The 14,734-nt window shown below is 36.8% G+C and overlaps 1 protein-coding gene across 1 annotated transcript in view; it reads left to right on the plus strand.

The window, feature by feature from the left end:
- Window positions 1–14,734, plus strand: part of TPP2 (tripeptidyl peptidase 2) — a gene marked incomplete at its 5' end in the record, with an annotated part of 155,369 nt that overhangs the window by 103,632 nt on the left and 37,003 nt on the right. Inside the window, 9 exons of the mRNA XM_021719109.1 lie at window positions 1,955–2,118; window positions 3,685–3,839; window positions 4,799–4,875; window positions 6,675–6,802; window positions 7,276–7,375; window positions 11,090–11,238; window positions 12,720–12,835; window positions 13,369–13,537; window positions 14,288–14,445. Of these exons, the coding sequence (XP_021574784.1) occupies window positions 1,955–2,118; window positions 3,685–3,839; window positions 4,799–4,875; window positions 6,675–6,802; window positions 7,276–7,375; window positions 11,090–11,238; window positions 12,720–12,835; window positions 13,369–13,537; window positions 14,288–14,445 (1,216 nt within the window). The remainder of the gene's footprint in view (window positions 1–1,954; window positions 2,119–3,684; window positions 3,840–4,798; window positions 4,876–6,674; window positions 6,803–7,275; window positions 7,376–11,089; window positions 11,239–12,719; window positions 12,836–13,368; window positions 13,538–14,287; window positions 14,446–14,734) is intronic.

A 14,734-nucleotide genomic window follows, 5' to 3' on the forward strand; every position in this document is an offset into this window, starting at 1 on the left:
AGAGACAGGGTAACTAAGTTGAAGCTACACAGTATAACATAGTGCTTAAGAGCCCAGTCCATAATTTGAAGTCCTAACTGCATGACCTTGAACGCATCTTTTAAAACCTCTTAAAGCCTGTTTTCTCATCTGTTAATTAGAATAATAATAGTGCTTATTTACAGGACTTTTCAAAAATTAATTTTGATGTTTCTAGATGTAGTAAGTTCTCAGGAAATGTACACTATTACTGCTGCTGCTATTTCTACAACTACAACTACTAGTAATGCAGTTTACATAAAGTTACCTGTCATGTGCATTTTTCAGATTCTTAGTGACTAGTACACTGTGTTTCTTGGAGTTGATGAATGTGTCATCTTGAATTACTATCTGCATGAAAAAAGGAAGATGTTCTTAATACTAGATATTTAGCCATATGTGTGTTTTAGGATTCCTGCAATAAACCTAGGAACTATTCCTTAAAACCTGTAATTAAGAGGTATTTTATAGTTCAAGTTCCTGCTCATATGCAAAGAATTGCTTCACGAGATATGGCAGACACAGAACTTGATGTGACCACTTAATTATCACTCTTAGATTATTCACCTTTACAATACACCCTTCTTAAAAGAAGGGTTTCCTGCCACATATGCAGGTACTTACTCATCTCTCTTCAAGGGTGTGTAAAACGTTCTGAATGAAGAATTCTTGCTCCATCTGGGACTGACAGTGTTAATAAAATATCTGCATATAAGTCTTTCAGTCCAGATGATATTAAATATGATGCAGCCTTTGTGCATGTTCAGGTATGTTGTTTTGGTGTATGTAGGTACTTTTTGAAGAACTTTTTCCAAAAGCTTTTTACAGAGTAGTCTAGTACTTAGTGTATTCACCATGTGATGTAACATAAGACAGTCATTCTGAGTGATAAGCCTTACGTGTGTTTTAGTGTGTAAGAGGAGGCAAGGTTAAATGTGCGGAGCATGCTAAATACAAAACTGAGTAGTTATGGGAGAGCATACTACAAAAGAACCTAAAGCAATACCAGAATACCGGCAGGGATTAGGCAGTGAGGCAAGGGGCAGTTTCATTTAAAGTATTTCCTCCAGGTTCCAAAGCACTGCAGTTTCCTTTGTCCTAAGGTAAAGGAGTTTGGAGGCAGGGTTGTTCAGGGTGCTGGTGTATACTTTGATCTTAAGACAGTTGATACATTAGTGTTCTTTAGCAGTTTGTTGACAAGCATTTTTTAGAACTTTTTTTGTTGGAAATGAAATTTAATCAAAACATGTTAATAAAATTAGGAAAGAAAAGACAGAAAGACAGTCATAAAATTATGTAGAAAATGTTTTTTGTGTGAAATAAATGTTTACCTAAGTCTGTTATAACTATGGGACTTACAAATTCATCTAGTTTCAAGTAACCTGTTTAAGCTGTTGGATTCATGAAGCTATTACTAAAAGAAGCTGCAGGAAGTAAGGTCTAGGCCATGTATCTAAACCATCCTAAAATGCTCTAGGCCAAGTTTTGGTTCTAATTACTGAAGAATACCATGAAGAATGATGTTCTTAAAACCCTTTGTGCATGGTTTAAGGGTTTAAGGAGTGGTTCCTGTAAGATATCTTACTTAATCTTTTTTTCTTTTCTTTTCTTTTTGTTTTTTGAGTTGTAGTCTCATTCTGTGGCCCCAGCTGGAGTGCAGTGGCATGCTCACAGCCACTGCAGCCTCTACCTGCTGGGCTCAAGAGGTAATCCTTATGCCTCCACATCCCAAGTAGCTGGAACCACCACTCCCAGTTAATTTGTCTTACCTAATCTTTACTGCCAACTCTATGAAAAAGCATAAACCAGACAGTCATTGTATTGTTGTGCTAAAACTAAGAGTGCACATAGTAAGATAGTAGAGAAACTGTTACATGATTTTTAGAAAGGTAAGAAAATCAGTAAATTTTGATAGCTTTTTTTTTTTAATTAACAGAGCCTGCATTGATTCTAATGAAGATGGGGATTTGAGTAAATCTACTGTATTGAGAAATTACAAAGAGTCCCAAGAATATGGCTCTTTTGGCACAGCTGAGATGTTGAATTACTCCGTTAACATATATGATGATGGGAACCTGCTCTCCATAGTGACCAGTGGAGGTAGTATTCTGTTTCTGATTAACTAATGAAGGATTAATTTCTGAGGTGGTAAGATGATAAATTCCTACAACCCAGGCAACCTTAGAGAGAATTGTTTAATCCAGAGACCCAACTAGAGGATTAGATCTGGAGTCATATGTGTGATTTGATTCACCAGCAAGGTGTTGTTTTTTAAAGTCATAACCATGTAAGATCCATTCCTAAGAATATAAGCATGGTCCAACATCAGAAAATCCATCAGTGATTCATCTTTATGAACAGTAATCTCACTTGCAAATATTAACTCTTGAGAAATTCGCCTATAAATGCAGAAAATCAGATAAAAGCATCCTTACAGCAGTCTATAATTTCAGAAGAAGTTGGAAACTATCTAAATGCCCATTAACAAGGAAATAGATTTTTTAAAAATTATGTGTTGTTCTTACTGTGAAATACACTCATCCCTTGGTGTCTGGGGGTTGGTTCCAAGATCACCCTCGGATGCTCAAGTCCCTGGTATAAAGTGGCATAGTATTTGCATGTAACCTAGGCGCATGTTTCTCCATATACTTTAAATCATCTCTGACTTACTTATAATGTCTGATAATACGTGAGTGCTATGTAAATGGTTGTTATAAGGTAATTTAAAAATATATTTTCTGTCTGCATTTGGTTGAATCCTCAGGTATGGAACCCATGGATACAGAGGGCCAACTATATTATACAGCAATTAAAATGAATAAATATATACCTGTATATATAAATCTCAAATATATAAATTTTAATGAAAAAAATACATTAATGGTAAAACATGTAAAAGTCTAAAACATGCCAAATAGCACTATGCAGTGTTTATGGATATGCATATGGTGAAAATATGAAAACAGGTGGAAAGATTATGCACATCAAATCTAGAATGGTGTTTACTTCCAGGGAAAGTTCTCCCTCAGTAGGGCGAGGAAGAACGAGGGAGAAAGGAGAGTGAAGTGGGATGGCTGTACCTCCTTAGTGCCCCCCACCCCTATTGTATAACTAAAGTTTAATAAACTTCACCTGCATATATATATATATATATATATATATATATATATGTATAATTTGATAAGTTCATATATAACACCCCTGAGAAACTACCACAATCAAGATAATGAACATCTTCATCGCCCCCTGAAAGTTTGCTGTCCTTTGTAATTCAGTCTCTTTCTACCCACACCCTAGGCAGCCCCTGAAATGTTTTCTGTTTCTCCAGATTATTTTGCATTTTCTATAATTTTTATACAAGCTAAATATAAAATATGGATTTTTTTTCTTACTGTTATATAGTTGCAGATACTTTCTCCTTTGTGACTTAACATTTTTGCTCTCAATGAACAAGGTCAAATCCAGGTAGCAGAATAGTGTGTGTAATTCAAGGAGTTTTATTTTTTGTGAATTATTGGTAAAAGACTTAAAATAATAACATATAATTATATATGTAGATGAGAGTATTTCTTATTTTTTCATGATTAGTATAATACAAATTGAACTGAATGCTTAAGCTTTTCTATGAGAACATTTTTGTTATTTTCCCCTCCTTTTTGCCTCTAGGAGCTCATGGGACACATGTAGCTAGTATAGCTGCCGGACACTTTCCAGAAGAGCCTGAACGGAATGGGGTAGCTCCTGGTGCTCAAATTCTTTCAATCAAGATTGGTGATACCAGACTGAGCACAATGGAAACGGGCACAGGCCTCATAAGAGCTGTGAGTATTTTTGAGCTGTTGATTTAGAAGATTAATGATTAATGATCTTGGATATTTTTAGGTTTATAAAGTTCTCCTGGTTTTCCAAGAATACATTAAACTATATTCAGTTTACAGGAGTTTGTTTTCAAAAGCAAAAATGCTTATTAATTTATTTTAAAACCCTGTTTATTAAAAAATGGTTAGGATCTTTTCTGTTTAAACTTTATGAAAAAAAAATACCTATTTTATATTTTTGACCGTCCCCTATCAAAAAATGTAAGATAAAAAAAAAAAAAAAGCCAGGCTCGGTGGCTCAGCCTGTAATCCCGCGCCTTTGGGAGGCTGAGATGAGTGGATTGCCTGAGCCCGTGGGTTCGAGACCCGCCTGGGCAGCGAGACCTCATCTCTACAATAAATCAAAAAAATCAGCCGGGCGTGGTAGTGCATGCCTGCAATTCCGGCTACTCGGAAGGCTGAGGCGGAAGGATCGCCGGAGCCCAGCAAGTTGAGGCTGCGGTGGCCGGGAGTGGCCACTGCACTCCAGTCTGGGTGACAGAGTGAGACTCCAACTCAAAAAAAAAAAAGACCTCTTAGCCAGCTTGCTCCATCAACCTAAGAGGAATTTTAAACCTCAACTAATATTCTGTATTTCATTTAAATATATAGATTATAGTTTACCTTATTGCTTTCAGAATCTAGTAAGGACCATTTCATTCCTTCTACCTCTCCCCTCTTACCCTACTCCATTCTAGAAACACTAGTTTTATTTGTTATTGACTACTTACTATATTGTGTCTCCTCCTCCCTTTTTGTTTTGTTTTTATGTTTATATGTTTAGGCATATGATAATATGCCTGGAAGTAACCTATAAATTAGAGTATAATTTTCTAAGAAACTATAGGATTGCATATTTATTTTTATTTTACTCTCTAATCTGTAAATTGCTACATAAACTAAACTCTTAATCTTTTTAATAGATGATAGAAGTGATAAATCATAAGTGTGATCTTGTCAACTATAGCTATGGAGAAGCAACTCACTGGCCAAATTCTGGGTGAGTGTCCTTTGACAGTTGTTAGCCATTGGACCCTAGCTGGTAAAGAGGAGTAGATATTTTTATAAATGGATTGAATGTCACAATGGAAAAAAAAGAACAACTGCAGTGGCTAGATGATAACTATATGGCTCTTGGACCTCAGGCCCCCATTCCCATGGTCTTATCCATAATGTTACTAATGCCATTCATTGCACCATGTCTGAAACCTATTTTGAGCATTCCTGTGCAGCCCTCTGTGGCTCTTACTTGATTAGCCTTCCCTAACCGTTGTTCTGAGCTTGCAGTCCACAGACGCCTCTAGTACTTTTTCACTGTCAGCTCCACTGCATCCTCACTTCCCTTCCCAGCCACTTTACATCCAACGGTCTATCCATCCTTATAATTACTCATTCCACAAGCACCTTGAAACCTTCCTTGGTTGTATGTACCTGACAGACCCCTAGACTTGATGAAACCCTGCTGGTCCCTTGAGTGACCTTGCACCTGATCTGCCAAACTGTTAGTTGTGTGTGTTCACTGCCTCCACTTGTTCAATTTCTATGTCTCTTCCATCCGTTCCAGTGTGTCTCCAACCTTCTCTCCTGTCCTCCCCTGTTGTGTCTTCAGTGTCTTTTGCTGCCAGATCCAGTGTCATGGCCTTGGCCTTAATGTTACCTTACTTTTTTCCTTCATAATAACAATTTGAAATGATCTTATTTTGAATATTTACTTATTGATTGTATCTCCCCCATTCCCACCACCAAGCCATTCAAATATACCTATTATTTTGCTTCTCTTTACTTAAAGTTCTGTCAAAACGAAAATTTTACCAAGGCAGGCCCTGCAGTTTGCTCTTGTCAAATAACTTAATATTTTCTTAAATAGCTAAAGCTAGGTTTCTTGGGAGACTTTACTGCCCTTGTAACATGCACCCTGTCATCCTCAGTTATCTCATTCTTTAATGAAATCTTGCCTCTTCTCTCACTTCATTATCTTACTTAACTAAGAATATTTCGTCCTCTTCTTTGACATTCGTCCTTTTAAAGTCCTTTTTCCCCAATATTCTTTCCTTGCTCAGATATTCACTTACAGCTTTGAAGACCCTGTGGCCCTATACCTTTTTTAACTACATTTTCTTCTTCATGGTCTAGCTTCACTTTCTTTAATCAATGTCGGTACATTTTTCTTGTTTGCTGCCAAGCTCTGACCAGCTTTCTTATATTTTTAAATCTTACCTAACTTCTTCCTAGTGCCTTATTTACCTTTGCCAATAAAGCAATCAGTTCTTCTAAGACAGTTTCTTTTACTCATAAATATATTTGAGAATTTTCTGAGTGTCTTCTGAATACATTAAATGAGAGTTGGAAATGAAACCACTTATTGCCAGTCACTGCTAATATTTTAGTACTTTGTAGTGTGGTTTTCCAATAGTTTTGCATCTAGCATTCTCCTCCTTCCCCTCCCCCATTTAATCTGGTCTCATAACTCCTTTTCTACACTAAAACCCAAGAAGGGTGTTTCACTTAGATGGGCTGTATCATGTTCCACCAAGGGAAGATGTTCCACAGTTTATACAGCCATGTATTTAAACAAGGTTTTGGTACTATACACACTTTGGGAAGAGAAACTAAGAATTTATAGTTTGAGAATATCATTTGGGTGATTCCAAGCATACCCTCTTACTTATAGTTACTGTGTGCTGCAGTTTGAAAGTCACATTTTAGTTTTTCTAGGTAAACCATATTTGAAAATTTTCTGCATTTTATTTATTAAGGAAAGGACACTTTCTGTGCTGAAAGGAATTCTCTCTTTTGCAGGAGAATTTGTGAAGTAATTAATGAAGCGGTATGGAAGCACAATATAATTTACGTTTCCAGTGCTGGAAATAATGGTCCATGCCTTTCTACAGTTGGTTGTCCAGGCGGAACTACATCAAGTGTGATCGGTTCGTTTCCTGGTTTAGAAATAGATTTGTTTAAAGACGAGCAGACAAAAACCAACAGTTAATCACATATTAATTGTGCCTCACTATATGTAAGATACTGTAGTCCTTAAGTGTGTTCTCAGGAAACCTAAAGTCTAGTTGGGGAACCAACCTATCTAGAATTTTATTGCAGTTTAAAGTAAACTGGAATAAGTGCTTTAATAGAAGTACAGATAAATACTTTTAGCGACGTTATTATACTTAATTCATAAAATAATCCTGGAAGATAGTTATTTTTCTATTTAAAAGCAAAGCACTTAATATAATGTTCTGTACATCATAGATTTCCGTTGTTTCCTTATTAAATGTTGCCTTTTTATTTTATAAGGGGAGCCTGGTATAGAAAGATTAAGCAATTTGCCCATGTGAACAGGCGGTTTAGAATTAGAATCCACGTTTTGTTTCCTTTTGTTAATGTAAACTCCATCCCACAGGTGTTGGTGCTTATGTTTCTCCTGATATGATGGTTGCTGAGTATTCGCTGAGAGAGAAATTACCTGCAAATCAATATACATGGTCCTCTAGAGGCCCTAGGTAAGTGCAGGGAGTACATGGGACCATTGCATACACTTGGATAAACTTTACATGGTTGGTAAGGGTAGAGTTTTAGATAATTTTACTAATTCTATTGGTTTATACTTTTAAGCATTTTCATTTTGATTAACAATCTTGAGAGGGTCAGTAAAAGAAATAAAAGCTATTCTGAGTATAAACTCATGCTTGTTTCCATATTCCTCACTTATGAGAGTTTAAAGAAAAAGTAAGGACTTGGTTGTCTTTAATACGTAATAATGACCTTGTTTCAAGTCATTTTGATATTTGAACTTTTGTGAGGCAAAAGCCTTAAGCTTTTATAAAGCATCGCGATTGCAGAGCCTGCATACCTGTGCTCCATGTGCTTGAAGTTATAATCTACTCTGAACAATTTTGGGTGAGATTTGTAAGTAAACAAGTTCTGATTGACAAGTGAAATTCATCTGTTTTGGTTCTTTAAAATGTTTTATGAACTGTATTTATCTGATTCCAAGAACCAGTTACCTTACTCAAGAGGTGTGAGAAGTCCTCATTTATTTAATTTTCATTATAACATCTGTGGGTACAGGCAACTTCTGAAAAATAAGCCTGTTTTAATTTATCTCTACCTCTTTATAGTAAATTTACTAAAAGAAAAGATTTTTATTTCAGTTCAGAAAAGACTACTTGATTGCCTGCCGTGGGCAAGCCATAAGTGAACAGTTTCATTATCTGAGTTTAAAGTGCCATTATAGTGTGATGGGACAACAGAGGTGGGAGCAATCACTTGAAACCTTCATGGAGGAGATGGCCTTGAAGGATGGATAGGATGTAGAGAGAAAAGAAGGGAATTCTATATGCCAGGAATAAAAATCAATCTGTGGATCTCCAAATGGATCAGAAAGCTTGGCCCTGTACCATCACCATAGACTGCCCTCATCAGCCCAACTAACATCACTGAGTAAGAGTGACTAAGGATACAAGTCAAAAGATAATACAGGTTTATGTGTTTTATGTTCAGTTAATAAAAATATTGAGTTATTAAACATGTTAATTCTCTGCTAAAATTGATTTTGAAATTTTAGTTTTTGTCGTAGAGTCACTGTAAAAACAAAATATTTGAGAATGTTGAAATCAGCCTTTGCGATCTTACTTGTCATAAGACATTTAAAGAATAATTTTAAGAAAGCACCAAGGAGTTCATGAATTATGGGGGAGCTTGGGTTAAAATAGATACTGATTCACAAACCAAATGTTCTAAGAATTGCATACACTTACTTGATTCATGTTTACGATATAATAAACTTAAAATATTGCAAATATATAATTATTAGATTTAATTATTAACTTAATAATGATTGTTACTGACTAATCACTGAAAGGAGTATGTTCTATACTCTTTGAAAAACACTGCCCTGCATCAGCATTGACTGTCAGACATATAGCATCTACTAGCTTCCTGGTGTTTGTAAGTGTGGCATATTTCTTAAAGATGTTTTACCAAATAATGTCTACATAAGCAGGTTACAAATTTGCATTATATATTGTAATTTAGAAGAAAAATGTCAATGGCTATTTTTAAATTTTAAGGAAACATTTATGTTTCATTAAGCTCATTTTTAGGATACTGATTTAAACACCTACAAACGTGTTACGACTTGCCACTTTAACAGGCTAGTGGAAAATTAATAAAGAAAAATATAAAGTACTCAAAATTCATGGCTCTTCCCAGCTAATTTTTTCAATAAGTTATAAAATATTAAATTAGCCAGGCTCAGTGGCTCAGCACGTAATCCTCCGCCTTTGGGAGGCTGAGGTGAGTGGATTGCCTGAGCCCGCGGGTTTGAGACCCACTTGGCAGCGAGACCTCATCTCTACAATAAATCAAAAAATCAGCCAGGCGTGGTAGCGCATGCCTGTAATTCGGCTACTTGGAAGGCTGAGGCAGAAGGATCACCGGAGCCCAGCAGGTCGAGGCTGAGGTGCCTGGGAATAGCCACTGCACTCCAGTCTGGGTGACAGAGTGAGACTCCAACTCAAAAAAAAAAATTAAATTATAAAAAAATTAAAATTAAAAATTATAAAATACTGAATACTCATTGTGAACATCACTAGGCAGTATAGGCAGAGCGAACAATAAAGTGAAAATCACCCTAAGTCTTGTTGCCTGTGATATGTGCAGATGACTTTCTGATAAACATCCTTTTAGCCAATCCCCTGTGTATCAAAGGGAGATTGCACTAGTCAGGCACTTTTGTCACTCGGGACTATAGTGCTAATATTTTTACAGGTCATCATATATTTAGCTAGTGTGTTGATTCTAAGGTATTCACTAAAACGGGTGCCACGAACCCACTTCTGGAGGAGGATATGTGCAGTGTTCTCAGTTCTTTGTAAAAATATGAAACCAGATTGCCCTAGTGTTCCCAGACAGCAATAAGAATAGTTTGTTCCATTGGGGGAAGAATGTTAGAGGGTGAGGTTAGTCCTCTGGGGGGACTTTTTCTTTTTTTTTTGGAGTTGGAGTCTCACTCTGTCACCCAGAATGGAGTGCAGTAGCCGCTCCCAGCCACTGCAGCCTTGACCTGCTGGGCTCTGGCAATCCTTCCACCTCAGCCTTCCAAGTAGCTGGAACTACAGGCGCGCGCTACCACGCCTGGCTAACTTTTGATTTATTGTAGAGATGAGTTATCGCCAAGTTGCTCAGGCAGGTCTCAAACCCACGGGCTCAGGCATCTGGAGGGTACTTTATGGCCACTTTACCAAGGAAGAGCAAGTTGTGTGCCACTATTTCTTTACTTGGAACAGCGAACAGAGCTTGTGTCAGATGATAATGTGATATGAACTCTAAAGGCTCTAACTCATTAGACTGTGCTTAGCTGTAGCCCTTAACTAGGCAGTTCTGTTAGACTTGAACTGTCCAGTTGGACAGCCAGTCACATGAGGTTAGTCTCAATTGAGATGTGCTTTGAATATTGAATATGTGCTGTGATGTGCTGGGTATTGAAGCCTTAGTACAGAAAAATAATGTAAACTAATTTTTATTATTTTTATTTTAAATATGTGGGGTACAGTTCACAGTTAGGTATACAAATGTTCATTAGGTAGCTACCCTTGTTGATGAGGTGTGCCCCCTTCCCCTGATAACTAATTTTTATTTTTATCTATCAGTTACATGTTGAAATGATAATATTTTAGATATGTCTAGTTATGTAAAATATATTATTAAAATTTCATTACTTTCTCATTGGCTTTTAAAAATGTGGCTTATAGAAAATTTAAAACTACACCTGTGGCCTACATTATATTTCTGTTGACAGTGCTATATTAGACTTTAAACTAAGGAGAAACCTCCTTATTACAGATAAGAGAGAAGTACATCATTGAGGAGTCTGAACAATGATGTTCACTTATTTTCTTTCTGTAAATATACCTGACACCTTTCCCCCGTGAAACACAAGCCCAGATACACACACACACACAGAGAGAGAGAGAGAGAGAGAGATTTCTGTACACTTATAAGGAAAAACTAAATATTGCATATGGGGAAATGGCTAGGCTGGATATTTTTTTCTCCATTGATTCTTCATAGTAATATCTTTGTCATTATTTGTAATGAGTGTAAATAGTCCATAGTATTATACTGTAGTTGATTTGACTAGTGGCCTTTGTAAGAATGACCAGGTATGTCCAACTTGCACCATCGTAAGCAGACTTCAATGGCTTTGTGTTTAGTGCTGATGGGGCCCTTGGTGTGAGCATCAGTGCGCCCGGAGGAGCCATTGCTTCTGTTCCTAACTGGACGTTGAGGGGGACTCAGCTCATGAATGGGACGTCTATGTCCTCCCCTAATGCCTGTGGAGGTATTGCCCTGGTACTTTCAGGTAAAGACGTTGCTTATTACTCTCTTAACTTACTGCATGCCAGTATTTTTGTTTCTGAATTTCTCATGGTAAAGATGTGGTAGAATTGGTAATGGCCTGGGTACAAAGTAAAGTTTAAGGTAGAGAATAATTTATATTATAATGATAATTTGAATGTGTATTTATTCATTCAACAATATACTGGTGTTTGCTGCTAATGACTATCAAGCAATATTTTAGCTCTGGGGCTAACATCTTCTGCTCACATGGAGTTTATATCATAGTCAGGGGAGACAGACTTTGAGCAAAATAAACTGTTTATGTTAAACGTGTTAGAAGTTGGTGAATGCTGTGGAGTAAAACGAGGTAGGAATTTCTAGGGTGGTGTGCTGTAACAGTTAGGGTGTCAACGAGGACTTGAAGTTAGGGTAGCCAGGCTGCTGTGACACCCCTACCTCAGAAATGTCCCTCTTCAAGTCATCTCTCTCTTGCCTTCTTCATTCACCCCTTTTCTAAGGCTCACTGGTGTCTTCTCTGACCACCATGTCTCTCCAACCTAGTCCATCCAGACTGGTGCTAGAGAGCTACCAAACAAGTCAGTAATTGTATACCACGCATTTTAAAACCTCTCCTGGGACCACATCAGTTTCTAGGTTGAGTCCAAATTCTTAGGATGGATCCTGTCATGGCGCTACCTCATTTCTAGTCCTAGTCAACCTCACCAAATATGTCAAGGTCTTGTGACCTCAATCTTTGAATGTGTTGCTTTCTGCCTAGAAGTCCTTTCTACCGTGGTTCAGCCTTGCAGGCTCCTCCTATATGTTCTGTAAGGCCCAGCTAATCTGTCATTTCTTTTGGTAGAGCATTACCTTTTCTGGATTCTCACTGACAAAAGTGTTTACATTTGATGAATTCTGGAGAAGACACGACTGATAATAGCACTCCTCTGTCATCTCTATCAACAGTCAAAAATACAAGGCATACAAGTTGGTGGCCTCAAAGTTCTTACCATAGAACAGTGGTTCCCAGCCTGACTTCACCCTAGAATCATCTAGAAAACTTTTAATCAACAGCTATTCCTGGGATCCAGTCCTCTAAGATTCTGATTTAATTGGTCTGTGGTGCAACCACAGCATCTTTTTTGCTTAAGTTACCCTGGTGTTTATAACTTACAGCCAGGTTGAAAACTATCACCAACACCCATATTTGACCCAGCAGTGTTTTAAAGAAAATGTTATTCAGATGTCTTTAGGTGCATGCTTCGTACATTTACATTACCTCTGTATTACCTGCATTAATACCACTGCACAATGAGCACATGATTTTTGTGGAATGAAGTCTTCACATGATACAGGCAGTTTAAGTCAGACTGTTTAGTTCATGTTAAAACACAAGATGTTAAAACTAGAAAGTCTAGAGATAGCACTTACTGGTGGGGGGCTGAGGTTTCAAATAGTGAGTTCTCTGACACAACTTTTCTTGTTTTTGTTTTTGAATTTTAGGTCTGAAAGCTAATAGTGTTGATTACACAGTTCATTCAGTCAGAAGAGCTCTAGAAAACACTGCAGTGAAGGCTGACAACATAGAAGTATTTGCCCAAGGACATGGCATTATCCAGGTATTGAAACTTGTATGAAAGATGGGTTGTAAAGCATCACTAAGCTATATCTTAGATATTACTGGATATTTCTTATTATACTAGTGTTTCTTTATGTCTAAATCCTAAATTATGTGGAACTATAAGCAAAAAGAACTATAGAACTATAAGCAAAAAGGATGTAAAAACAAATTTTATAGTTAAGACCAATTTGTTGCACTAAGAGAAATATAATAGAGACCCTGTAGAGGTTGGAAATTCAGAGCAAAGAGGCGGAGGGGTCAAAAACTGGCCATTCATAATGGCATAGGGTTTAGTTCTTAATTTTGGTCTCTTGAGAATAGCAATATAAATAAAGAGTGGAGTGGAAAATTTGACTGGAACTGTGTCTAGAAATGTAGAATTGTCCTCTTAGTTGGGGTAGTGGCTAGTTTAGAGAAGTGAACATAGAAAGTGTACTTTGCAACAACTGAAATCAAATTGGTGATTTGCAACAAAATAGTTCTTTGACACAACCATTTATATTGTTTTACTACTTATGTTATTTTCTTTAGGTTGATAAAGCCTATGACTACCTCGTTCAGAATACATCATTTGCTAATAGATTAGGTTTCACTGTTACTGTTGGAAATAACCGTGGCATCTACCTCCGAGATCCTGTTCAGGTGACTGCACCTTCAGATCATGGCGTTGGCATTGAACCTGTATTTCCAGAGAACACAGGTCAGTAATAGGCTGGCAGTAAGCTGAAATGTTTACATTGGTGGTTTGAATGAGCAATATCATAATAGATAATGCTGTTTGGGCCAATGTTCTAAAGAGAAAGAATAAAGTGACAATATATTTACATCTTGTAGACATAAGGGAAAATATGAGTGCAATTCGGGGTCTTAGTAAATGGCAGTGTAAATATTAGCGCAATTCAGGGTCAAGTAAATGGCAGTGTAGTTAGCATTTTCACTACTGAAGAAAACAGTAGAATGAGCCTCCAGTGACCCATAGTTTTATAAAGCTGTGGGTAATAAAACATTCGATTTTTTTTTTTTTTCTTTCCCACCTTAACCATTTGGGATAAGGCAGAGCCTTTTAGTTGGAGAATGGAAAGTAGAAGTACCCAGAAAAAATGTAACTGCAGCTCAGTTAGATATAAACAAAAATAGTCATCACTGTATATCTAGCAGTCTTCATTTCGGTCTAATGCTGTTACCTGTATCTAGTTATGAAAAATGTTCACTAAAGCGCCTCATTTTAGATCATGACAGTGTTTGGTGAAAGTATGAATGGGTCAGGAATATACTAAAATGTAAAGATTATGTGACTTTTATTTAAGCTGTATTTTTTTGGGTGCCTGTGTTTTGGATGTATTTTACAATTGACCAACTTAAGTTGCTAAGTTTTTTTTAGAGAAGGTAGAACTTTTTTAAATGAACAAAAAGAGAATACTAATTTTTTATTTTTATTTTTTGATGCCAGAAAACTCTGAAAAAATATCCCTTCAGCTTCATTTAGCTTTAACTTCTAATTCATCTTGGGTTCAGTGTCCCAGCCATTTGGAACTGATGAATCAATGTAGACACATAAACATACGTGTGGATCCCAGGGGCTTAAGAGAAGGATTGCATTATACAGAGGTATCAGCATATCTTCATTTTTACTGTGTTTGCTCCTTAACATGTTTAAATAGGTAGAAATAAACCTTAAGTGTATTTGCAGTGTGTTGCCTTCTTGATAAGAAACAACTAGACCTTTTTACTTGGCACATTTTACAGCTTTCCTGGTGTATCTGTATCCTAATTTAAGCAGTGGGATAGTTTAAGAGCATCATATTGTGCACTGGTGTGAAGCTTTTAAGTAAAAGGAAAAGAAGCAGTCCAGCAGAACCTTTTCAGCTAGCTCTCCCTCTTGCTGGTCCTTTGGTCA

The sequence above is a fragment of the Carlito syrichta genome, unplaced genomic scaffold (genome assembly GCF_000164805.1).
Source record: "Carlito syrichta isolate Samal-C Ts95f unplaced genomic scaffold, Tarsius_syrichta-2.0.1 Scaffold113575, whole genome shotgun sequence".
Taxonomy (NCBI): domain Eukaryota; kingdom Metazoa; phylum Chordata; class Mammalia; order Primates; family Tarsiidae; genus Carlito; species Carlito syrichta.